Source organism: Esox lucius, chromosome 5 (assembly GCF_011004845.1).
Source record: "Esox lucius isolate fEsoLuc1 chromosome 5, fEsoLuc1.pri, whole genome shotgun sequence".
In the NCBI taxonomy this organism is placed as follows: Eukaryota; Metazoa; Chordata; class Actinopteri; order Esociformes; family Esocidae; genus Esox; species Esox lucius.
The window spans coordinates 15,907,412-15,934,448 of NC_047573.1; the positions used below are offsets into that span (position 1 = coordinate 15,907,412).

The 27,037-nt window shown below is 42.5% G+C and overlaps 1 protein-coding gene across 1 annotated transcript in view; it reads right to left on the minus strand.

Moving 5' to 3' along the window:
- dnah9 (dynein, axonemal, heavy chain 9) overlaps positions 1–27,037 on the minus strand; it is a 103,905-nt gene that overhangs the window by 48,419 nt on the left and 28,449 nt on the right. The window contains exons 35-52 of the mRNA XM_010891866.4: positions 26,109–26,396; positions 24,098–24,308; positions 23,434–23,561; positions 23,233–23,341; positions 22,955–23,102; positions 22,690–22,864; positions 20,919–21,092; positions 20,080–20,287; positions 19,572–19,737; positions 14,648–14,750; positions 14,233–14,472; positions 10,285–10,446; positions 8,904–9,100; positions 8,498–8,660; positions 8,249–8,372; positions 4,376–4,518; positions 1,048–1,209; positions 624–857 (exon numbers count right to left, since the gene is read on the minus strand). Of these exons, the coding sequence (XP_010890168.2) occupies positions 624–857; positions 1,048–1,209; positions 4,376–4,518; positions 8,249–8,372; positions 8,498–8,660; positions 8,904–9,100; positions 10,285–10,446; positions 14,233–14,472; positions 14,648–14,750; positions 19,572–19,737; positions 20,080–20,287; positions 20,919–21,092; positions 22,690–22,864; positions 22,955–23,102; positions 23,233–23,341; positions 23,434–23,561; positions 24,098–24,308; positions 26,109–26,396 (3,135 nt within the window). The remainder of the gene's footprint in view (positions 1–623; positions 858–1,047; positions 1,210–4,375; positions 4,519–8,248; positions 8,373–8,497; positions 8,661–8,903; positions 9,101–10,284; positions 10,447–14,232; positions 14,473–14,647; positions 14,751–19,571; positions 19,738–20,079; positions 20,288–20,918; positions 21,093–22,689; positions 22,865–22,954; positions 23,103–23,232; positions 23,342–23,433; positions 23,562–24,097; positions 24,309–26,108; positions 26,397–27,037) is intronic.

The following is a 27,037-nucleotide window of genomic DNA, read 5'->3' on the forward strand; positions in this document are numbered from 1 at the left end:
GAACAACTAAATGAGTGCCAACAGGCTCGTAAGAGGGAAATGAACACACAGACGGAGGACATTAATGAAGGCTGTTGTACAAGGGACCAGGGGGTTGGACCGTAATGAACAGTCAACATAATTACAGGGTGTACTGTAACGTGTGCGCGTGTATGGGGTCTGTCAGAAATTCTCGTAGGGGGTTGGCGATGCTTTAAAGCCATTAACGTCGGAGCGTGAGGGTGTGTGTATCAACACTATAATTAGACTGTCCCAAGAGCAAAACTACTGTCGCGTTCGTGTAACCTAAAAGTGTTAGATCAGCAAACATAAAGCGCAGCACATGAAACACAGAAAAGCACCATCAGCTCCAGGGCAGTAAATCGTCCCAATGAATGGGGAGAGAAAACTCACCCCGGCCTGGTTAAGGCTCATTTGGATGATGAGCTACTGACAGGTTTCAGACCGGTGGGAGAGGAAGGTGAATAAGGACAAGGCACGAGAAGCTACGGAGTGTACCGTGCAGTACATCTGAACTACTGACTTTCTGCGAGTCTCCCCTCCCGCCTCTCCATCTGTGTGGATAAGGTATGCGCAGTGGGTTCATGGTGAACGAAAATAGTCAAGTTAGGTAGAGGTCCGACCTGAGCAGAGGTGCTGTTGAGTTTCTGCAGGCCATTTTCCAGGCGTTCCATCTTCATGGTCAGGTCTTTGTTCTTATTGGCCAGCAGGCTTCCGTACAGCTTAATCTGCTCCAGGAAGGACTTGGGTGTGGTGTAGTTGTAACGCCTCTCGTTGGAGAGGTACTCCATGGAGGTTTGGTTCACACTGATATGGACGTAGGCCATGAATTTACTCACTGACTCCTTCAGTTCAGGCTGGAAAGACAAGAGGTGCAATGTCACTGTGTATGATAGGAGAGAGAAGGCGTGAGACCACAATGACAGAGAGGGGAACAGAAAGAGAGAGAAGAATAGAGACAAAAGAAACAGGGAGATAGAGAGGGAGAGACTGGGAGCTGTAGAGACTGGGAGCTGTCCGTGCTGTAGAGACAGAGAGAAATCTCACCTCAATGTTGTCAACCTCCTGTAGGAACTTGAGGCTGACGGACTCCAGCGCCTCCTGTGGCCACTCGTGGAACCAGTCAATGGCTGTGCAGTTAACCACCGCTGGAAACTTCCTGCTACGCACGCGCAGCTTACTTCCCACTGGAGAGAAGCAAAGGGCCACCTACACACACATCGCAATGCACACGCGCACACACACGGACACACACGGACACACAGTCAGGGGAGATCCTAGGGGAGAAGAAACAGAGCTACCGACCTAGCGCAAGTGACAAGGAATCGATGGGTATGTGCACGTCCACGCCTGTGCGTACGTGCACAAGGTGGTATACGTGCACACCTCTCGGCACGCGCACGCTTTTGTATGTGTGATCCAGCCTCCTCAAGCATCGACCCGTGGGAATGTGTTCCTCTCATTTATTCTGTCCTTTACCCCGGGAAGCCGAGAGAGTCAGGGAATCTGGAGGCACCCAGCATCAGCCTAATGTTGCTAAACAATGGGCAGGCAGCTTTCCCTGATAGAACTGGATATTGGGTTGGAAAAGTGTCATCAGTGTTGGAGAAAGGCCTGGCCTACAGTTTATACCCAAATGATAGCTGTCACAGCCATGAGACTTGAACTGGTCAGAATAGGTATTTGGGTTATCCTAAGGTCATGAATTATTAAATAATATCTTACAGACCATTTGAGGCCTTCAAATGACTTTGCAATACATTTCTGAACATGTAGTGTGTTCACTTTTATCTGAAAAAGTTGTTGAAAATTGGATTGGATGTGAAAACACAATTTGGAAGGTTTTAGTACATGGACGAACTGTTCATTCGGCATAACTCGCGTCTAATTGTCTGCGTGCATGAATAAAAAATACATCTCTACTCAAGTGATTTAGAATGATCTCAAATGCTTATAGATATCAGCTAGATATTTAAATGATTACTATAATGTAAAAATGTACATAGTAGTTCAATAAATAAAGTATAGATAAAGTGATAAAATATGTGATGATGTGTGAAAGCCTATATCATTTTTGTCCTGCCGCTAAGGTGTTATATGTAGTAATGAAGGTATATATTACCCAGAACGCATCTGTTATTCACTAACATAATCTCTCCAGCGTCTTTGAGTGACACCTCATTTGTTTCTGTTGGTGTCTCATTATTTGATCCTATTAGTGATACCAACATTAGCAAAACACAATAACAATTTCATTAAAATATATCTACAACTCTCTCCAGATTGAGTTAACTGCACAGCCAAATTGTTCAGTACAATGTAACAATGTACATGGCAGTTTAATCTGAAATAAGAAATATGTTAAAATGTCAATTTTAAACATGATACGCAGCCCATACTTCAAAGGTTTTTAAAATGGCTTTGTTGAAGTTATCTGCTGACTAAATGCAATGTTTAATGGCATGCTGTAGTGTGTGAGCAAAACATTGTTCATGTTGTGAAATCTTCATCAGTGTCCATGGAACTTTACATTGCAGACAGTCACGCTTAGGAAACGCACGACGCCAGGCGCAGAGTTAACGGACAGTGGTGGTTTAATGACAGCACGAGGGCATGCGGGAAAAACAACAAGACGACAGGAAGAGAAGGCAGGCAGGCCGGGACACGTGCTTGGAACACTCTCAATTCCTCGACAAGGGCTGGATAGAACGAGCAGGCTAAATGGGGGTTAACGAGACACAGGTGAAAACAATAATGACAGAAGGACAAGCCACATTCAAGAACGAAGGACGAAAACCAAACGGGCTGTACTCAGGGACAACGGCAAAAACAAAACAGAACAAAACAGAACCTCACACAGACCTTCCTTTTCACTCTCAGTACTCTCTTCTTTCAAGGATGTACTGTCTTTGGAATTAGCAAATTGCAGCAGCAGAGTATTTACAGGGAATTTGAATATATATAGTAGGGTATCACATTTTCAGGACAGTTTATGTAATAACAATAATTACAGTAAATACATACAGTGGAAAGTATTTAGACTTATTATTTAGAATACTTTCTCCACATTTTGTTGTTATGGACTGAATTATAATTTTTTCGTGGTCAACCTACAGACAATACCTCATAATAACAATGAGAAAACACAGTTTAGAAATGTTTGCCAATGTATTGAAAATGAAACTCTTCAATATTTAATGTAGATAAGCATTCACACCCTTTAACATGATACTGAAAATGTTGCTCAAATCATCCTTGAAATGTTACTAGAACATAATTGGAGTCCAACTGCGGCAAACTCAATTGATTACATGTGATTTAGAAAAAACACAGACCTCTCTACTGTATATTAGATTGCAAAATTCACAGTGTGCATGTCACACAAAAAAACACTTCAAATCCAAGGAACTCTCCGTAGACCTCTGAGATAGAATTGTATTGAGACACAGATCTGGGGAGGGCTATAAAAAAAGTTCCCAGAAGCACAGTGGGCTGCATCATTGTGAAAGAAATTTGGAACCAACAAAACTCTTCCTTGAGCTGGCTGTCCAGCCAAATTGAGTAACGGGCCTTGATCAGGGACATCAATCGGTACTCTAACAGAGATCCCGAGTTTCTCTGAAGAGTAAACTCAGAGTGAATCTGAGAACATGAGGAAAACTATTCTGGTCTGATTAAACCAAAATCAAACGCCTGAAAGCAAAGCTCCAGTGAACCTGTAGCAAAGACAAGGTGTCGCTTATCATCTGGCAAATACCATCCCTGAAGTGAAGTATGGGTGTAAGAGCATCATGCATCTAGAGTGCACAGGATCTCAGACTGAGGAGAAAATTTGTTTTTCTCAACCCGAAGCGCATAGCCAAGACAATGCTGGAGTGGCTTCCAGACAAGTCTGTGAGTGTCCCTGAGTGGCCCAGCAAAAGCTTAGACATGAACATGATTAAACATCTGTGGGGACTCCTGAAGTTTTTAGCACACAAACGCGCCCCATCAATTGGGGGAAACTGACCAAATCCAGTTTTGCAAATGGAGACATACACAGGAAGGCTCAAAGCTGTGCTCGTTGCCAAAAGCGATTCTACAATCTAGTGAATAAAAAGTATGAATAATTACGGAAATGTGTTTTTTTACGTGCAAACCTTTCTAAAAACCTTTTTTGCTTGTTCATCATGGGATATTGTGTGTGGACTGAAGAGGGGAAAAATAATGTAATGTAACAAAATATGGAAACACTGAAGGGGACTGAATAATTTCCACATGCACTGTACATGAGATATACATTAAAACTGTGACAGTTTTCAAAATGCATATAATGAGAAAGATATTCTGTATCATCCAAATGAAAACCCCATGACTGAGCTAAACAGTAGTTCACCTTGAGCTGCCTGCGGACTCTATCGATGAAGAACTTCCAGCAGTTTTCCCGGGTGTCCATCATTCCAAGTCCCCGCACCTCATTCCTGACGTTCCCGATGATATTCTCCACCTCATCATCTGGGAACAGGTCAGGAATCTCACCTAGAACGGAACACAGAACATTTCCATCACACAGAGGCAATGGTGCGAGGCAAGATTTACACCAGACCACAACTCCTCACCGCTGTTGCCTCAGCCCTGGGAGACGCTGAAAGTGACTTTTGGCTTTGTATTCTCCGTGACTCATGTTACCTCGTCACAGTTTCCCAGGCTCCTGCTGCAGATACGTTAACGCTGAACAACAGAGCACTGGCACCAGTGAGACTGAGAGGGCACAGGCTGCTGGCCTCTTTGGACAATTAACTGATGTTGGCGGAGTCACCTAAACAGATGCTGAATATATAGCTCCGGAAACAATTAACAGACCTCTGCACCTTTTTCTTTCCAGAAAAGTCGAAAAGGAAGGTTTTGAGTGAGGAACAGAAGGGTTAAAATTAAGAGACCACTACAAATTGAACGCTTCTGTTCCTCACTCAAAACCTTTCTTTTCGACTTTTTTGGAAAGGAAAGAAAAAGGTGAGGTGGTCTCTTATTGCGATGCCGATTTTTGTTGATATCGCCCAGCCCTATGTGGGCCATACTCAGCCGTGGGTGAATGATGATCCTTTGGTGTTCTTAGGCTATCCTTGGCAAAAGTGGGTGGAGCTGTCTCCTGCTTGGTTTCCCGTGTCTGGGGTTTTCTCTGAACAGGGCCACAGTGTCCAAAGAAGACTGCATTTTGGTCCCCACTATCTATGCCTCCAGGGGACTAGAATAAGTTGTCTTATGTGATATGGTGTTGCATCTAAGGAATGCTCCATTTCATTTCTCTGGTGTCCTGTTGCCCCCTGCTGATGCCTGGCCACTGTCTAACAGGGTGAGGAGGCATCTTGGGCATTATTTAAACGGTTGACTGTGGCTGATATCGCTGCAGCAACGAGCTGGGAATTAACTCACACGTTTTTTCGAGGTTCCTCTGCCTCATAGTTACAGTTCCCAGCCCAGCTTGGCTGGCAGGGGAGGGTGCGTACTGTAGGCAGCCTGTGTGTTCTGTGACACCCTTGGGGACTGCATGTGGGCAAGGCGGTGTTCCTCGGGTAGGCTGTCATGAGCCGTCTGGTTCAATGTTCCGCCGGGGGCATGATTGTATGCCCCAATAACATATCATACCGAAACGACAGACTAAAAGGGAACTTCAGATTCTCTCTATTTCCCAGATTCCCCTGAAGGAAGGAATGAAGTACGACACCTTGCGTCTGGGTCATCTAGTCGCAATGAAGAATACACCTGAAGAATACACCTGAGGCAGTGGATCGAGTGGTAATGATATCACCAAAACAGCATGGCTTCCAGTGGGCTCAAGCCCTCATTGGCCTGAACATCCTGTTTTAAACATATGGAGAAAGGTCATGAATCCAAGGCCTCTTGTAACTGTCCACCAAAGTTGTCATAAACTATGGACGCAAATTTATCATGAATTTATTATCAAAATGATTACTGTTTTATTTGTCCTCAACATTTAATCTTTTAATATTTTAATCAACATTTAATCTACAGACATCTTAATTTAGAGACATTTTGTGAAAAAAACTTTTGAGAAAGCTGGCCAATTTGCCAAAGGGACTGAGGCACCTTCTTCTAGCATGATATGCCCAACCCCAACCCATCAGTCCTGTCAAAGGACAGCCTGAGCTCCGACATCATGCACAGCCCTTCCTTTCCAACGCAGATGCTAATTAACCTCTAAATTAGCAATCTTCAACATAAAATTGCTACAATAGCTACAATATCTAACCAAATCGAGAAATAGCAGCATATTTAGGTCTAAACTAATAGGAAGCTAATCTACAGTAGCACACTCTGATGAGGTTAAGCTGTGTAAACGTGAGCTACCAACAGGGGAGGGCCAGTGGGACTGCGTGACTCATACTGGATTTGACTACAGTGGAGTTCTGCGCATTGCTGGTATAATATGAAAACTCAGGCTCACAGAGAGCCTATTTAATTCCATATAAAAAGTATCTTGCCCTTCATTTTAACCAAAGAGCCAACAGAAACAAAACGCACACATATATCTTGTTATTTGTAGAGAGGAGATTGAAATAAATCATTACATATTTTTTTTTTTTATGTTAATGTGAAATGTTTAACATTTCAAACGGTCTATTTAGTCAGCCAACATGCAGCTTAGAGAGGCACATATTCCTTACAAGAGATATTACAACTAGAAGTTCTTTCAGAACGATTGCAAGGTAACAGTGAAAAAGAGCTCCCCGCTATCTGTAATCATGCAATTGAGTAGTAATTGCATGCTCAAAGACTCTGACCTACTTGAACACGCAAATGTTAAATATGTAAACTAGATAACTATGTTGGCATTTCATGGAACCAAAAAACAGACTATAATAATAAGACTATAGTAAACATACTACGTTTTGAATATTGATTCAATCTTGATTGGAACAATGGTAATTTATGTATATTCTGTGATCTTATGTATGGTAAATTGCCTGTGCTGCTATTCTTTGGCCGGGTATCTCTTGAAAAATGGATTATTAATCTCAATGTGGCTATCCTGGTTAAATAAAGGTAAAACATTTTTTTTTGCCTATTACCAAGTAAAATAATTGAATTGCTAGAGCAACAGCCAGAGGAAACTCGTTACGCAAAAATCGGCTTTATTTTAAAGATGCATTCCAGGACGTTTGGCAACGGGTTGTTTAAGTGGTGCAGTTGAGCAAAAAAAAGGGTCCCTAAAACTTAAGTACAAGGTCATGAACTTTATTTACCAATACGTGCCCCATGTCATGCCAACCACTCACTTTCAAGCTTGGAAAACCACATTGTTGTTACAAACCACAAAAGACCCTTCTGGTGAAAGACTATGGAAGTGCATTGGGTGTGTGCCACGTCTGCAAAATGCTGTCAGACAACCCATAAGGATGGTATCCAGAAGCCAGGTTCACGGGGACTCGGTTTATTTCACCAACAGCTCCAAAGCTTAGCCCAATCCTCAACTGATTCGGCAGGCCAAAAGGTTTGCAAGGTCGTTAGCATCGTACTCTGGGAGGTGGTGTGATTAACTGCATTGAGAAATATATTTTGCTGTGTTTACAGAAAACCTATAAGATTAGGTTATGGGACTGTTCAGAAATGGCCAGGGAGACATTGGCTGGGCTTTTGATATGGTTGTCTCCCTTAAAAATTAAACCTGTTTGTTGAAAGTAAAATCAATTTCCAGAATTGGAAGTAATATTTCTAAAATCTGTATTCTTTGTTACACTAACAGTTTTTATGCCTTTATTCTTGTACATTCATGTTTTGCATTAATCAATTTATTTATTTTTTTTCTGGAAGAATAACTGGTGCTTTTGACAGTATCTAACAGGGATAAAATCTGAAAATCTTAATCTCCTAATCCCTCGGCATAATGGTATATAGTTGTAATTTAGACCTGACTTTAACGACAATCCGGAGGTGGACAGGTACCACTGGCATCAGGTCCAAGGTGATGGGTGATACAGTAGTACTCACACACAAAGTCATGGTAACTGGCTGTTCCTCTTAAGGAAAGAGTGAAATCCGCTCTGATTCAGCTACACAGGCAGTTATTGGCAAAGCCCACATAGTATATTGGTGGTGAATCAAACACCACATTCATATAGTATATGGCTCTGTGTTTCTCTGCCTTACCTGATGCCAACAGTGTTACATATAGCCGTCTTTTCCAATGTCCCAGCAAAACCCAATGCCAAACCTCCTCCCCTGCCCAAACACTCGCTCCCAGTCATACCGGATGCCAGAAGATCGTTGACCAAAACAAGGAACTTCTCATCTGCCACCTGGGCATCAGTCATCAGCAGCACTGTGCCAACGTTCTTCACGCCCGCTTTGACATAGAGGGATGCCAGGTCAGTCTGTCAGAGAGGGAGGGGTGTGGGAGAGAGCTTGTCGTTTGTCAGGTGCCAGACGGAGCAGAACAGGAAGCTTCATGTATTTGCGATATACAGGGGTTTTCATGCGTGTGTGTGTGTCGGTATACCTTGAGGTCAGGGATGCCGTAGCCTTTCTTCAGTGTGATCTGGAATACTTCCAGATTAGAGATGAAGGCAGCCAATCGGGTCAGGCTTTGTTTGCCACTGCCACCCACGCCAACTAATAGGGCATTGCCACGTGGGGACTCAAGGATACGGTTGATACGGCAACTACCAGGGGAGAAGAGAAGGGGGAGACACAGAGAGAGAGTGAAGTGAAGAGGGAGAGGGGGGTAGAGTGAGAAGTTTCCAAAGGCAATCACCTTTAAAATTGACTGTGGATAAGTCATTAAAAGTGTTTCTCAGTCCATTTCTTTTATATTAGCAATATAGCAAAAGCTCTTATCCAGAGGGACTTATAATGGACCTATAATAAGAGCATTAAAAAGCCAAACAGACATCACTCTCTCTTACATGTGAGCCATAGCGTCTTCAAAGAGCACCAGGTTGAGGACAGCATTGACTTCATTGTAGCTGTCCAGCACCTCCAGCAGAGTCTTGTTGAGGGAGCTCCCGGACCGGACAGGCATGTATTTGGGCTCCCCGACTCCAGAGGCAAAGTGACAGTATATGTTCATCTCCCCAACCTGCTCCAGAGTCTCCTCCATATCCTGAGGAGGAAATACTTAAGGGTCCACCCCACATGGCATTCTATTCCCTATTCAATATGACCTTCTTTCCACAAAAGTAGTGCACTTGATAGGAAATAAGGAGCCATTTGGAACGCAAATTCAGCCGGCGATCGTTGCACAACAAAACTAAATTAATCTGGACAGGCAGCAACTCAGCATTCAGCAAACTGAAATAAGTGACATTTTTCTGCAGCAGGCTAGAGTGATGGGCCAGTGTGCATTTACTATGTGCATTTTCAGGTTGTTTAACATGTAACTTGTTTATAATAGTGGGACATTTAAACAAATGTATGCCCCAATTATGTCTTTGCTTGAGGTAAAAAAAATCTAATCAAAACAGAATCAGCTTCATTGGTTAAGTACATTTGCACCCAGTCAGAAGGTCAGATGGTGAAATGGTGCTACTGGTAGTAAACACAGTGATGTACAGTTGATCCTGATGAATGTCTCCTTCCCTGGAACACTTCCTCTCCTGACTCTCTCATTATAGAACACCTGAAAACAATAGGTTGACAGGCCAGAGGCTGTGCTTTATCTTTTAAAGCTTGTAGTGTGTGTGTTGGTGTGAGTGTGTGTGCGTATGTGTGTTTTTGTCTCAGTACCATTTCTGTACATAAGTGTGTGTCTGCGTGATTAACTGGAGGGTGTGTGTCTGTGTGTGTTTCCCTGTGTCTGACGGTGTCAGATCCCTAGCTGTAAGCATGGACAGTGTTATTGTGATAAACTCAGGGAGTGTAGAGTCCGAACACAGCCGACAAACCATTAAAATGTTGTCCAATTTACTGGGCTGATGGCCGAGGCCCTGACTGTCAGGCCCTTACACTGATTAGTATTCTCTCCGATCCTCTCATCCTCCCTCCACATCCACCCTCCACCTCCTCCATTTCCCTCCTCTCCTCTCCTCGCTGCGCTGGTCACTGATGTCCGGCCTCCAACTCAGAGAAGACTGCCTAATGATTTTCCTTGTCCACCTCCTGTTCTGTTTCCCTCTGGAGAAAACTTTGTAAAACTCTCTCCTCAATAATGTGTGTGTGGGTGTGTGTGTCTGTGTGTGTGGGTGTGTGTGTCTGTGTGTGTGTGTGTGTGTGTGTGTGTGTGAGAGAGAGAGTGCACGCCCAGGTGCGTGCCAGTCGTTGTGTAACTTTGTAAAACTCTCTCCTCACCTCATAGAACTTTTTCAGCATGTCTGCCTGGAGCTTATCAAAGGCCTGCATGTCTCGGTCCTCCAGCAGCTTGTCTCTGTAGACACGGTTGGACTCGTGAAGGTAGACCTTGACCAGGTCCACGGGACACTTCAAACACTCGCTCGTACAGAAAAGAATACCCTGGACCGGAGAAGAGAGGTTCATTTGGGAGGAAGATAAAGACAATATATACCAACACAGGGGTCATGTTTTGTAAGGTCGAGGAATGGAAGTCGATTGCTGTTGCGTCAAACAGATGCAGAGGGAAGAGACACCAGGGGTTTATGGAAGCAAAAATGGTTTGGTAAAGAGACTACAAGGCCAAATAAAATTTTATTTAATGGATTTAACACTACTTTTTTAAGGGTAAAAAGTTGAAAAAGTCTGGCTCTTGATGCTTAGAGGACATTATTTTGACAGGGCTTCCGCTAAACAAGAAAATAACCTTGCTTGCTTTGATTTCAAATGAGATTCGGAACCATCCCTTAAGAGTGCTGAAGCAAATATTTTAGAAGGGTAAGGCTATTTATTTATTGTACTTTGTTCTACAGAAGCCAGACCCTGGCATCTCTTACTGTCTACACATTCCCAAATGAGCAACAATCACATGAACTGCAGAGCAATCATCGAATAGCTTCCAACAGATGAATGTCTAACTAATCTAAGATGATTTGCTTTGCTCCGAAGGAGCTAAACACTAACACTGTCCCACATGGGGAGATAATGACTTGGCCGAGTCATCCATGTCTCAATGTAATCCCATCTTCTCTCCCAGCAGCTGCCCTAATATGACGGCCCGGCACTGTTTGTCCCTCTCTGCGCTCTCTCAATGTGGGAGAAAGCACACAGGCAAACAGATGTTGTGTGTTCCAGACGTCATCACCATCACGCTGCATGCTACGGCCAAAAAGAAATCAGATATGTAACCCTCATTGGGCCAGGTGATGCCAAATATCCGCTGAACCTATGACCTACACTGGAGGAAGGTTTCTGCATGTATGTATACTATCCTTCTGTCCCTCCCTCCAGACGTCCTAACGCAGAACCCCCACCCCCACACAGAATTTTCCTTTCATTATCAACAGAGCTGGGGTGTCCGTCTGGTCTGATCTGAGGCTTGATTCCACAACTGTCTGACAGCCAGCCTCTCTGGGTTCTCAACAAGGTCCATCCTCCTCCCTGACTAGCTAGCATAACAGCAAAGCCGGCTGTCCTTTCTATGTTTGACACAATGTGGTTCCCTTTTCACCATTCGGACAGAACTTTCTCTTTTCTCCTTCCCTCCCCTTCTCCCAGACACCATCCGTCTCCCTTGTTGCTCCTTTGCTCATTCCATCTCTCCTTCTGTTCTTCCGGAGCTCTTTTAGGGTGATGTTTGCCAGACACATCCCTGTTATGCCTGCTGGCCACTTTTGCAAAGAGAGGGAAAAAACAATACAAACAAACGCTGTCTAACGGTCCAGTGCTGGAACGCAGCTTTCTGACAACACCTCCCTATAGGACCAGTACATTTGTCTTGTCCTATTAGCTGGGTTCTGGCTACTGGCATTCAGTTAACTATCAAACCCAAACAAGTCCCCTTAGAATTATGCAGTGTTTCTGACATCACGTTGTGCTGCGTCTGGCTTTGAGTTGTTGTCAGGAAACTATGAAAACTCTACAAAAGTGTCCAGTGATTGTGGTTGTATTTCAGTCAATAATAGTCCGATGGAAACAGAAGAGTGACACAGTGCATTGAGAAGATAACTGCTTGTTTCTTGGGACATCAATAAAACCTTCTGACAACTACTTTGTGGAATGTAACTATAAAAAAAAAAAAACTATTTTCTGGTAACGAGAAGAAAGGCTTAGAATGTTGTCTGAACAATTCTCTTGGAAATGCTGTAACAAACTGTTTTCCCCCGTTAGGTTGCTCAGCTTGTTTTTCCTCATTAGAGTTGATGATAATGAGGCAGTAGTCGCCTTGGGCAGAGTGTACCAGGGTTCCAGCATTCACAAAGGAACTAAACTAACTGCTGCTTCATTAAAAGTCGTCCAATTACTTTCCCTGAGGTGAACGTATCGACATCTGACAAATATTGATGAACAGAAATGAAGAAAGAAAATCCTTGAAAGATGCAAACATTTGTTCACATCAACCATTTCACGGGATATATTACGAATTCCAATTTGTAGAATATGATACAAATATTGACATGCTTAAAATTTAGAACATCATCTTAAAATTGGTCAGATCTGCCTAGAACTGAAATACTCTGTAGTCCTTCCATGCCAGAACACACTAAGACAATCCTGTAACTTTTCAGGAGTGATATTTTTATTAAGTAGAGAACTTTCCTGTCTTGAAACAGTGAGAACAAGCAGACTCGATGGAGTGTGGACTAGATGTGTGAGCAAGCTGTGTGAGCAAGCTGTGTGCCTTCTTCTCAGGCCCCGGAGCTAGCTAACAGCTGAATAGTCAAGACATAAGGAGAGAAAAGTTCAAAAGAGAACTCAGGGCTGTGTCTGAGATGTCGGAGGCCCTATCTCACTTTCTCCTTTTAACCCGAGCTGAAAAACAAGGAGGACTCATCCTCAGCGCTTTCTATTTTCAATTCTCACCCTCTCTCTCTCTACCCGCTTGACACTAGTGACACACAGACCCTTTAGAACAGCACGCAGACTTCAACTAAACACACAACATTGAGACTCCTCTATGTTCAAACACTGTCTAGCCCTAATAAGCTCTAGCCCTGTCAAGACTCTGCTATTAAAATCAGGGCACTCTTGTCAACGTTGACCAAAGGTCTTAAAGTAACTTGAGGGGGCAGCAAGGCTAGAGTCCAGGGTGTGTAATTATAGATTAAACATCTCGAGTGTTGAATCTATGGTCCCTCATTGTTAAAGGTGAGGTTAGAATTATTCGAATTATTGCCAAACCTCAACTCTCTTATTCTTCAAAAGGGCCCATTCTTTTTATGTAAGAAAGTAGAATACATTCAGTATGCACATTTATTAAGAGAATAGAAGTTGGACTTGAAACAGTTCCAAGGCTTGGAGGTCTCAGGGATGGAATTATGTAAAGGAAAGCACTATGGTTGAATGTCTCTAAGACTATTAATGATGTGTTGGTGTGTGTATGTTAAATGAGACAATTTGCCCTCCTGGAACAGCTGAGGATCCAGATAGAAATAAGGCCCATAAGCTTCTCTCTACTGACAGCTTTAGAGGTTATACTAAAATATTAATTTGCATACATTAAATAGTTTTGAACACCCCTGAGAGCATCCATTCTTCTCTATTTTTCTGCTAATTTCAGCATTATTTCTCTACATTAAGCCCGTCTTACTAAATCAATAATCATTTAGATGAGAAATTAGTTACAGTACTTTGACTTTTACCACCCGGGGCACAACAAAACTCTCCAAATTCAAACTTTGATACGGCATATTAGTACCAAACATATGGGTTTTAAATGTAAAATGCTGAGCAGTTTGACTGGTGCTGTATGAATGGAATGTTTTTTTATGGTACAGTAAGTAATTCCAATGAATCTTGTGAATTCACACATTGAACTGGTAGAATTGAACTGTATCATGAAATGATTAGCCTTCTAGAGTTGGTGTATAGATTTGGAACCAGGTTCCAGCGTGATTTGTGAAAAGTAAGATGGTAAACAGTGGCACAACAAACCTGGAAACCTTACGAAACAGAACTTGCATGTGCTGCATTGCTGGCAAATACACTTGAATTGGGATTTTAATTTCTGGAATTTACCTAACATTGGAATTGACACACCTAAATTTAAACGTGCGAAATAAACCCCAACCCTGCTACCACCTAACTTGTACACACGTCTTTTGTTTTCCTTCAGGAATGTAGCAAACAGTCAACTGATCTCCATTCTCCACCAAACTTTCAACATTTCAGTATTCCATATATTTCTACCTGGAATATGTTGGAAAGGTCTCGCAGGTTGAAGATGTAGTGGAACTTGACGGCTGTGGGCAGGAAGGCGGAGGTGAGTCTCTGGTGTAAAGCCAGAGCCAGCTGGACCAGAGTTGGACAGCTCTTTTGCAGGGCAGCACTGAAGCCGTCTCCCCTGAGGTGCTGAGACAGGATGGAGCTATAGATGGTGCTCAGAGCCTCCACTCCAGGAAAGGACAGGGCAAACACTGAGAAGTGACGCTGTAGGGAGAGCAGGAGGAAAATAAAGACTGTGTGCATTCGTCTACAGTAGCTGTGTGTAATTATACTAATGAAGTGCGGCAACAGAGACAATAATCCTATGCGTTTGTGTTAGTCTGACTGCAAGCATTTCCGTTTGTTGTGTGTGTGTGTGTGTGTGTGTGTGTGTGTGTACCTGTAGTCGTGGGTTGATTGTAAAGCTGCCTGCCGTTGGGTTCATGCAGGACACGTATTGTACACTGTGGACCTCCTTCAGCAGCAGCTTACTCCTGTCATACCTGGTCACACACAGCAGTGGACTAAACAAACACTTTTCCCTTGCTCATGTTGATATGCCCGCCTCAGTTCTCCCCTAAGCCAGCATAGCCTGGTAACATCATTCTCCCCTCTCAATTTCATACCCGAGATACTCTCCATATACGCACTGCCTGACTGTGTCTAAAACACACACACAAACCCCTGCGACTGGGTCAAAAATACCCTTAATATGCCTGGTGCTCCAGCTACACAACCCTTTTAGGGGAAATCACACAACCTTGCTCTCATACAGTATCTGACATTTGACACAGTTTAAGTTGTAGCATACTTTAGTAACAGAAACCACAGTGAGCGTCCCTTTGACTTGTAAAAAATGAAGACATGCTTTGCTGTGAGGCAGCTGAGCTGAGTGACAGAGCAATTATCAGACTTAGTGACTGGAGCAGGTTTGATATAGCAGGGTTAGCCACACACTAGCCTCTTTTAAGGAACAGTGCTACAGTAGCGTGGAACAAATGTGAATTTACTGTAAAGTGATAACCATTTCTCGGATTGTTAAATTATGAAGTGGAACATCCTTCTTTTCCATTAAATAACACTGTACATCAGTTCCATCAGTAAATCCTCGTACTGTACTGTATATACTGTAAGACACAAAACACGAGGTAGTCATTTGAAATCTTAGGGTTGCATAAAAAAAAAACTAAAAGGTACCGGCTCTAGAAGTTTTTTCTTCACAATGGCCTATTGCTTTTTCCATTGTTTTATATTCACGCTGAATAAGGGCTGTATACCAAAAACGTCCATGCGACAATAATACATGCTAAGTATTTTAACCGGAGTGTTGTGCTATCTTTCCTTGTTTTATGTTAGGATATAACCCATGATTCGAGGTTCGGTTTAATCAAAAAGCCCTGTGCGTAAGCATGGGGGTGAAGGGTGGAGGTGGATTTTAATTGGTGGAAGGTAGAAGAGAATGGTGGAAGTGGATTTTAATTGGTGGAAGGTAGAAGAGAATGGTGGAGGTGGATTTTAATTGGTGGAAGGTAGAAGAGAATGGTGGAGGTGAAGAGTGCAGGTGAAGGAGCTCTATATGCATTATATGTATAACTATATTTATACATATATTTACATATTCAATTTTGGCCGTTTTCAAAGATGTTTTAATGTCTTAAATACATGTAAATATATTTACATAAGTGACAAAATTAAAGTTGGTAATATGCATTTATATTTCCATATTTATATTGTTTCCTGTGATGTGTTTATTGTGTTATCTAGTTGTTTCTTTGAAGTACTTTTACAGAGAGGAACTGCGTTCATGATACTTTGTGTTAAAATCGATGCATATAGTTTTCATAATGAGTCTCTTTTCAAATGTAAAATGATAAACTACGTAAACTAAAGTGGTTCATTATATTGAAACTGAAAAAAGGTGCTATATGCTGTTTGACAGTGACTAAAGTCAAAACTTTGGTGTATTTACTATATATTTATCATTATATTGTGACACAATGTTAGTTGTATGATACTGTGAATACTGTAAAAGGTCTTTATTAAATTAAGATGACTAACTCTAACCAGTTGTTTCTTTACTTGCATTGACAATTGTCATCAACTCAACTCGCCGTGGAATGCTGCCTATGACCCCAAGAACACCATCCCCACCGTCAAACATGGAGGTGGAAACATTATGTTTTGGGGGCGTTTTTCTGCTAAGGGGACAGGACAACTTCACTGCATCAAAGGGACGATGGATGGGGCCATGTACAGTCAAATCTTGGGTGAGAACCTACTTCCCTTAGCCAGGGCATTGAAAGTGGGTCATGGATGGGTATTCCAGCATGACAATGACCCAAAACACACAGCCAAGGCAACAAAGGAGTGGCTCAAGAAAAGCACATTAAGGTCCTGGAGTGGCCTAGCCAGTCTCCATACCTTAATCCCATAGAAAACCTGCGGAGGGAGCTGAAGGTTCGAGTTGCCAAACGTCAGCCTCGAAACCTCAATGACTTGGAGAAGATCTGCAAAGAGGAGTGGGATAAAATCCCTCCTGACATGTGTGCAAACCTGGTGGGCAACTACAAAAAACTTCTGACCTCTGTGATTGCCAACAAGGGTTTTTCCACCAAGTACTAAGTAATGTTTTGCAGAGGGGTCGAATACTTATTTCACTAATTAAAATGCAAATCAATTTATAACATTTTTGACATGGGTTTTTCAGGATTTTTTTGTTGTTTATCTGTCTCCCACTGTTCAAATAAAACTACCTTTGTCAGTGGGGAAACATACAAAATTTGCAGGGGATAAAAAATGTTTTTCCTTCACTGTATATGTATATATACAGCATGGCATATATGTATATGTAAATATAGGTTGAGAAATTCTCTACAAATAAGTACATATATGTTTTGCATGAGTTTTCCGTGTGGGTAGGTCAGGTAATATTTGGACATTGACTCATATTTTGTTATTTTGGCTGTTTACCAAAATATATTCAAGTTACAGTTAAATAATGAATATGGACTTAAAGTGCAGTCTCTCAACTTTAATTTGAGGGTATTACAGTTCTTTAATATGTAGCCCCCCCTTTTTCAAGGGACCAAAAGTAATTGGACAATTGACTCAAAAGCTGTTTCATGGACAGGTGTGGGCTATCGCTTCATTATTTCTTCATAATTTAAGCAGGTAAAAGATCTGGAGTTGATTCCAGGTGTGGAATTCGCATTTTAAAGCCGTTGCTGTGAACACACAACATGCAGTCAAAGGAACTCTCAGTGCAAATTAAGCAGGCCATCTTTACACTGCAAAAAAAAGTGGCGTGGCCAAATCAACAATTTGGCATATTCTGAAAGAAAAGAGCACACTGGTGAGCTCTGTTGTTGCAGAGCTCACCAGTGCGTTCTTTTTTTTTTCATTTGGTTGGATGTCCATGGAATATAACACTTCTGAATGATCGTAGGATCCTTTCCATGGTAAAGAAAAACCACTATCGAGGAGGTTATTATTATCCAAGTCTACCATAAAGAGAAGACTTCACAAGAGCAAATACAGAGAGTTCACCAAAATGTGCAAATCATTCATAAGCCTCAAGAATACAAAGGCCAGATTATACTTTTTTTTTTATACAAAAAAAAAACATCTAAAAAAGACAGCCCAGTTCTGGAACAGCATTCTTTGGAGAGATGAAACTAAGATAAACCTGTACCAGAATGATAAGACGAAAAAGGTTTGCAGAAGGCTTGGAACTGCTCATGATCCGAAGCATACCACATCATCTGTAAAACACGGGGGAGGCAGTGTGATGGCATGGGCATGCATGCCTTCCAATGGCACTGGGTCAAAATTGTTTATTGATGATGTTACAGAAGACAGTATCAGCCTGATTAATTTTGAAGTGTATAGGGATATATTGTCTTCTCAGATTCAGCCATATTTATCAAAGTTGATTGGACGGCACTTCACAGATGGACAATGACCCAAAACATACTGCAAAAGCAACCCAGGAGTTTATTTAAGGCAAAGAAGTGGAATATTCTGCAATGGCTGAGTCAATCACCTGATCTCAAACTGATCAAGCATGCATTTCACTTGCTGAAGACAAAACTTAAGGCAGAAAGACCCACGAACAAACAACATCTAAAAACAGCTGCAGTAAAGGCCTGGCAAAGCATCACAAAGGAGGAAACCCAGCGTTTGGTGATATCCATGTGTTTCAGACTTCAAGCAGTCATTGCCTGCAAAGGATTCTCAACAAAGTATTAAAAATGAACATTCTATTTATGATTGTTAATTTGTCCCATTACATTTGAGCCCCTGAAATAAGGTGACTGTGTATGAAAATGGTTGCAATTCCTAAACGTTTCATACAATATTTTTGTTCAAACGCTTAAATTAAAGCTGAAAGTCTGCACTTCAAATGCACCCGATTGTTTCCTTTCAAATCCATTGTGGTGGCGTACAGAACCAAAATTATAATCATGTCATGTCAGTGTCCAAATATTTCTGGACCTAACTGCATGTAATTTCCTCAGGAGTGGCTTCCATCTAGCCATCTAGCCAATCTACCATTAAGGCCTGAATGACAGAGGGCTGCAGAGAAGATTGTCCTTTTGTTAGGTTCTTCCGTCTCTGCAAAGAAATTCTGATGCTCTGTTAAGAGAGGCCATTAGGTTCTTGATTAACTCCCTTACCAGGCCCTTTCTTGGCTGGTTACTTAGTCTGGCTCTAGAAAGAGTGTTGGTGGTCCAAAACGTCATCTGTTTCACAATAAATGGAGCCAACTGTTTTCCTCAGAACATTGCATGCTTTAGCAATTTATTATAACTTTCTACAGATCAATGCCTCAACTCAGAGGTCTACGGACTGATCCTTGGACTTCATGGCCTGGTTTTTGCTCTAACATGCACTTTGAAGTGTGCAACCTTATGAAGACAGGATGGTACCTTTGTAAATAATGTCCAACATAATTTATAATGGAATTTGCTACAGGTGAACTCCGATCTAGTTCTAAAGACATCTCATGGATGATCAAAGGACACAGGATCTGACCTCAGTTTGGAATGTCATGGCAAGGGGTCTGAATACTCATGCACATTAAATATTTCACACTTTCATTTTCAATGAATTAAATACGTTATAAAATAATGTTATGAAGGTCATTAGAGTGTAGATAAATAGGGAAAGAGTTTCCATAATTAATCATTTATAAATGCTTATTGTCTAACAAAACAAAATATGAAGTCTGAATGCTTTTCTATGGCCCTGGATGTGTGTGGCGGCAGTGTGTGTGTGTGTGTGTGTGTATGTGAGTGCGTGTGAGTGCGTGTGCGTATTCTCACCAGTGGTTGTAGTCGAGGTGTTGTCGTATCAGTGTGTGTGGCTGCACAGTGCCGTAGGCATCCACTTCTGGCATGTTCATGTCGTCTATGAAGTAGACCAGCCTTCTGCTGCCTGGAGGGCCATAGTTTCGACCAGCCTTCTTCTCTAGGGGCTTTTCTAGCACCGCTGCACAGGTGACAGATGGAAGAGGAGTGGAACACCGAAATGACTAAAGAGATCGAGTATACAAAGATATGTATGGTGGATTAGTTTAGGAAGACGAAATTGGCTAAATCGGATTTAAAGGCTTTAGAATATTTGAGCATTGGGGTGGAATACGACCAATATACAAATAAGCAGGAGCTAATTACACTGGTTACCAGTGCAATTAGAAAAAGAAAAATGTATGTTCTGCCATATCCACGTCATATGGTTGGATATACAGCTTTCAGGGTTCTAAGCACACCTTTTATAATGATGTATCTGCTGTTTCAGTTTTTGCACCAGTAGTAGCACACCATTCCATACCCTGTAACATGGCGGAGGTGGTGTAGTAGTTGAAGGGGACGTTTTTGATCATGTACTTGTCCGAGTCAAGTGATCCCAGTTTGTCTCCAACCAGAACAGACTTCCCAGTGCCAGCGTTCCCGACAAGCATGACAGGACGTCTGCGTTCCAACAGTCGGTCCATGAAGTAACGGACACGGATAGTCTCTGTAGTGTGGACCAGACATGCCTATGGAGTGGGAGGAGACAGACACGGGACACAGGTCTACAGACAGTATACACCTGGTTCTTTCAGCCTTGGTTTTGGCCCCAGCACTCACATAACTGAATAAATGAATCAACGTATCATCAGGCCATTCATCTGAATGACGTGCGACCCATTCTGTGCGACAAGACCGCGATTAGGAAACACGGGTCTACAGGGTTGGGTGTGTCCTAATCACTGACCCAGGACCCCATTACTCGACACTAGTCGCACCCTACTTCTTAGCGGGCATTCAAGGCAGATGCAATATTTCAACATGAGGTTTATGCAAGTTGCTCTGGTAAAATACCAAATCTTAAAGTACGATGTATCCAGGAGATACGTGGCCCTGCACCATACAGGTCAGGAATAGTTTAGATACCACTGCACCTTTTTCTTTCCTTTCTAAAAAAGTTGAAAAGGAAAGTTTTGAGTGAGGAACAGAAGCATTAAATTTGCAGTGGTCTCTTAAATTTAACCCTTCTGTTCCTCACTCAAAACTTTCCTTTTCTACTTTTTTTTTCAGAGCTGTAGATGAAGATTGGAACAGTGAATGCAGGATATCCTGTCCTGTGAAATAAACACGGAGCCACACTATATAACCAGACTAGTATACCTGTAGAGGAATATCAGCGTCCATCTCAAAGCGCGGCACCATCTTGGACCAGGGTTCAAACTTCTTCGTGTCAGGGTCTATGTAGTAGTCAAACACGCTCCCTTGGGAGGGGAACTTGATGGTTTTGAACTCTGTCACCCACCACTTACTGAACTCCACACGGTAGTCCACCAACTAGACACCCACGCACACACACAAACACACACACACACACACACCCACACACATGGGAGACACAAACATGGGACCAATCAAGAGGTTTCCTCTCCAGTGTTCTGCTATGGATTTGAAAACAGATGAAGGGAACTAGTCTGGGGAGAGGAAGTCATGGTTGATTGAGATGCAGCAAATCTGCTTTAATTGAAACACAATCAAATGATACACGATGACACTCCTACCCATCCATCCATCCATCATTTCACCTAGTATAAAGGATCCATCCCTGTACAGTCATCTCCTCTGTCTCTGTCCTGTCCTCTTCTCTCTGGGCTGTCTAATGTGTTGACACCCTGCTCTACCCTCAATAAATCCACTTAGCATATAAATGCAGTGTGGATGGGGAAATAAAGTGGAGTACATTGGCACGCCATGAGAGACTGTTTCATCCCATAACTTAGATGGACGCGGTTACTGTAAGGAGCTGTCTGGGTTGCTTAGCAACGTCTCATTACAACATTCACGCTGTTCAGCTGGCTACAGTGTTTAGGACTGGAAGTGGAAATCACTTGGTTCCAGAGACGATGCTACAATACAGCATGTCGTTTTCCCATTGACACCACGCTTAGCTAAACTTTGATCGAGGCGAGTTAAAGAACAAATTATTTTACTAAAGCTTTCTTGGTTGAACCAGGATTGTCTTGAAAAACATGTTTATTCTTTAGATAAATAATGTTAAATATTAATGATAATAATTAGAGCTGCAATGATTATCTGACTAAGTCAAATTATTCGACTACTAAAATCTACCGATTTCGTTTGTTGGTTAGTCACTGATACGTTGCCCCTATTAGCATAGACATGTTTGGCGACTCAGAGCACAACGATTTCACACGCATTACCTGAAACATTTCTGAGCCTCCAGGCAGCAGTGACCCTACACAGTGACCCAATACACAGGCGAAAGGATCTAAAGTGCCGGAACATTCCAAAGAAAAAAATAATGACAAGCATATGTCGCAATTTGGGCTCAGAATTGGCTTTCACCGTGGGCAACTCCACTATACTTTAGCAGTTAAAATGACAGCATACCGGTACGGGTACCGTTGGGGTCTCTGCATGTCTAAAAATATAGATTTCAAAAAAGAAAATGTCAACGCAATACGCAACAGTTTCTAAGATTTTGCTGTGTTACTTTTTATTAAAGGAAATCAGTCAATTAGCATAAATTCATTAGGACCTAATCTATGGATTTCACATGGCTGGTAATACAGATATGCCCATAGTATAATATCTGGAATATTCTATTTCAGCTCATGAAACATTGGACCACGGCTTTACATGTTGTTCTTTCAATGAAAAAGCAACACCACATAAAAGTGAGTCATGTTTTCCTCTTTTGATTAATGGAATAATTGAGCGTGTTATGCCCAGAATAATCGATTATCAAGATTAGCGCTAATAATAAAAAGTACTTTTGTACTAGTGATCAAAAAAACTTTCATAGGATTTAACTCTGAAAGAAGCCAGCTGAAAAGTATGGCTGTTAAGATGTCATTTTAATGATCAGACACATTCTCTGAACCACAGGACTGAATGATCCAGCCGTAGCTACCTGGTCCTGGAACATGGCCCCACCAAAGGCCCAGACAGCAGCGAAGACAAAGTAGAGTTCATAAAGTTCCTTAGGGCAGTCTGGAGGGGTGTGGTCTGGGGTCAACAGACACTCCAACAGGTAACAAAGCATCTGGACCATACTCTGCTCCGGAACAGGTATGATCTTCTTAAACCTGACCACATGGACACAGTTAAGCCATCAGTGACCACAACGTGAACACACACGTAAAATACAACCCATAACAGCTGAGGTGTAACTGCACCTTGACCTGAGGGTATCCAGGCACGGAGGGAGGTACTTGTCAAACAGTATAGTCAGGTTGGCTTTCTCTGATTGGACCTCTCTCCTGTCTATCCAGCTGGAGACGGGCGGGTTCCAGCCCAGGTCTGCTGGGTTGATGTACAGAATACCTGGAGAGAAAAACCGACCTGGTTACTCAGTAGTCACAGGTCAACAGAAATGACATGGTAGGTACAAATGCATGGTCTATGAGAAGGAGACAATGGTCTATGAGAGGAGATAAAGTAACCAAACGGGTACCGGCTCTGGAGACAGTAGCAGGAGTAGCAGTGCGGAGGTGACTGATCTCAAACACCAGCCTCATGGTCGGGTTGAGAGGTATGCGTTCATTACTGGCCAGGGTTAACACCTAACGCAGGGAGCGGCACATCCAGTTATTACACACACACACACACACTCAGTCACATTCACCTGCACTGGCACACACTCACACACACAAACCTTGTTGTCATCCATGACAGTGTTGAGAGACTCGATCCACATTGGGTCTATGTCTCCGTCCAGAACGATCCATTTAGGCCCAGTGTGACTGAGGTTGGCCAGCTCCCGCATGATATTTGAGAACAAGCCTAGCACACAAGCACATATCACATGTCTACGTCAACATTAACGCCATTATCATCTCCATAGTTATTATCATTACCATCGTCTCCATTATGAAATCATAACTTAAATTCTCACCATTATCGTAACTAGTATTTCGATTTTAATCATAATCATTACTGTCATCATCATTATAACCGTCATCATTATCAGCATCAGGGTCATCATGTCTTACTTACCATCCTTCCACTTCCTTGTCATCCTTCCATTACCTTGTCATCCTTCCACTACTTTACCATCCTTCCAATTCCTTACCATCCTTCCACTCCCTTACCATCCTTCCATTCCTTCACCATCCTTCCATTCCCTTACCATCCTTCCACTCCCTTACCATCCATCCACTCCCTTACCATCCATCCACTTCCTTACCATCCTTCCACTCCCTTACCATCCTTCCACTCCCTTACCATCCTTCCACTCCCTTACCATCCATCCATTCCCTTACCATCCTTCCACTTCCTTACCATCCTTCCACTTCCTTACCATCCATCCACTTTCTTACCATCCTTCCACTCCCTTGTTGCAGGGTTGATGATGCCAAACAGCTCGTCGTTGGTCACAGCTTTTGGGTTAAGGTCCGCCCACACGGGCCTCCGCTTCATGTTCTGATAGGTCTTTTGGAGTGACCTCATCACTTGGCTCTTTCCTGTACCTGCGTTTCCCACCACGAACACAGAGTGGCGCACTGCCAACAACTCTTCCAGCTGTACTACCTGGGGGAGACAGACAGAGAGGGGTGAAGAGAGGGAGGAAGGAAGGGAGAGACTATTACAACACAGCAGAGCTGGGCTGACCATTCATACTGCATATACATGAATAAACGGTTAAAACACACCTAAAACAATGTTTAAAACTAGACAGAGTCATGACAATGCTCATCCTGTGTATTTAAAATGACTCCCCATTTCATGGAGAGCACATTGATTTGGATAAATTAATCACCCCACCCAAGAATTTACATCTCCCTAATGTGGCTCGGTTGGGCCACAAACTGTGGTCGTCCCTGCTGTACAGAACAGTACAGCACACTGCAATGCAGCAGAGGCACTCACAGCACCAGTGCGTGCCACTCCCGTTACAGCTCAGTGAGAGAGCAGTGCGGTGTTTACTGGAAAGGCTGAGGACACAATGCTAACACTGACATACCCTCATCTGTGAGATTTCATCACCTTATCTGCCCCAAGAATATCAGCAACACTTACGACAGACAGACATAATATTAACATCTATAATGGTGGATGTGACAGGAACTTGGGAAAATCACAGATGACAGTGAGACGGTGAGAATTTCAAAGTCTGTAACTGTCAGAAAACAAGCCAGACAGAGAGAGCGTGAAAGAGCAAGAAAGCGGGAGAGAGGAAAAGAAAAGAGAATCCTTCAAAAGTGAAACTCACAAATGGCACGCCGAATCAATGCCATCGACTGGCATCCTATTCAACCTGAACTATTCAGCCTCAGTGTAGCGTTTAGCATCTGAAAGACCGATCACTGATTACAGTGGTGACGTGCGTGGAGCTGACACCACAAGGTGCTAACGTTGGACCCACGAGAGGCTAACACAAGGCAGGTTAACTCATTCACCACTGGACCTCCCCCTTTCACTCCAACCAACGGCCCAACAGACTCAAAGGTCAAAGGTAGCGCACTAAAACCCGGCCAGATATGGCGACAGGGAGCAGGTTGTCAAGTCACACCCGGTGCTTGACGTTCTGACAGTAAAGCCGGATCATTACAGACCTGCCAGCGTCTCCTCGGCCTGATGACCTCCGGATACGCGTGGCGTCTGTGACAAAGGCGTGGTGATGTGATGCTACAGCGGTGTGATGGAGTGTCATTATGATGTTACCGTGCCGCTTTGACCCGCTGCAGATTGCATTCATTTCCCCTGGCTCTGCTTTCCTATGTCTCTGTGTGTGTGTGTGTGTGTGTGGGACGATGGACCTTTCCACCTGGGACGTTATTACAGTGTAACCAGAGGGTTGGGGCTTGGTATATTTGGCCGATTCATCTACAAGCCAGACTTCAGTGACACTAATGTGTAGATTTAGCAAGGACACATTATAGTGCAACACCAGGTAAATGACTTTTAGAGAAAATTCGACCAGTAGCGGGACAATTCTAGTGTTGATTTTGTTATATTGTTGAAGTGTGGGTTCTAGGCCCTTGCACGGTTATTGAAGGAAGTCAGAGACATGACTGTATAGTGAACAGGGTTAATATAGGACAATCATCTACTGACAAGAAACTGTTATATACTCTTGTTTTTTAACACTTATTTTACTGAGACAAATTATTATTTTGAACAAGGAGATTTTTGGGTTAACTGCCTTGCTCAGGCACAGAAATAAAGATTTTTAAACTTTCTAAACTTGTAGTTATGGTCAGTTATGGTCAGATGTTTCAGTTTTTGATTAATCAGTTGGTTCATTCTTTAACATGGTAACTAACCAACTAACATTGAGAGGCAACCAACTAAGGCTGAGAGTGCATATTGGTTGACCAGTAACAATACCTTCAGTACAAAACTGTCCTCAGCCTGTAGTTTGAGGTCCAGAACAGACTGCTTGACTTGCTTCTCAAACTCCAGGTCTCTCTTCCTGGGAACGTCCAGCGCTGGGAAGAGATCTCCGATAAGCCCCATGAAGACTGACATGTCATCGGTCACAATCTTAGGGATGTTGAAGTCCCTCAGAGCACGCATCAGAACCTGGTCCTCCGGTCGGTCTGGGTCACCTCGTTTCAGAGAGCCAGCCACGACGAGGACAGACTTGATGGCCCTCAGCCCCCAGTCATAGTGGTCCTGGAGACCAGGGAGACAAGCAACATTACCATGAAAGGAGGGATTCTCTGAATGTAAAATGTTACTAAATAGTGGAAGAATACCAACGGTCGGTTATAACATGAAAAGAAAACACAATCTGTACACTGTTACCAAGAATTTTTAACCAGGTTTCTCATTTGATTAGACAAAGTATAATCCTTGTTGTTTTGAAAAGTCAAACATACTGGTGTTTTGTATTTTGAATGTAAGATGGGGTGTTCAAAACTTATATATGTATATATATATATATATACCATATATATATATATATATATATATATATATATATATATATCTGTTACATATTTATCTTTGTTGCACACAAGGTTTCACACAGAAAGTGATGTTGTGATAGTAGAGGTAAAGAATGTAGTACCAGCATTATTCAATCCACTTATAATCAGCCACTTTGTTTTTTTTTATTCCTTCCATTGATTTGCAGTTTCAGCCATTAACAACATTGCTTACCATACAGTCTGTTCATTATGGACTTTGCTCAATGTTATAAAACTTTTACAAACAACACTTTGTAGGACTGAAAATAAACACTGAATAAGATGTATTCAAATCAAAATGCCCTTTTCATTAAAAGCAAGGACGTGCCATTCTTTGCAGAAAAT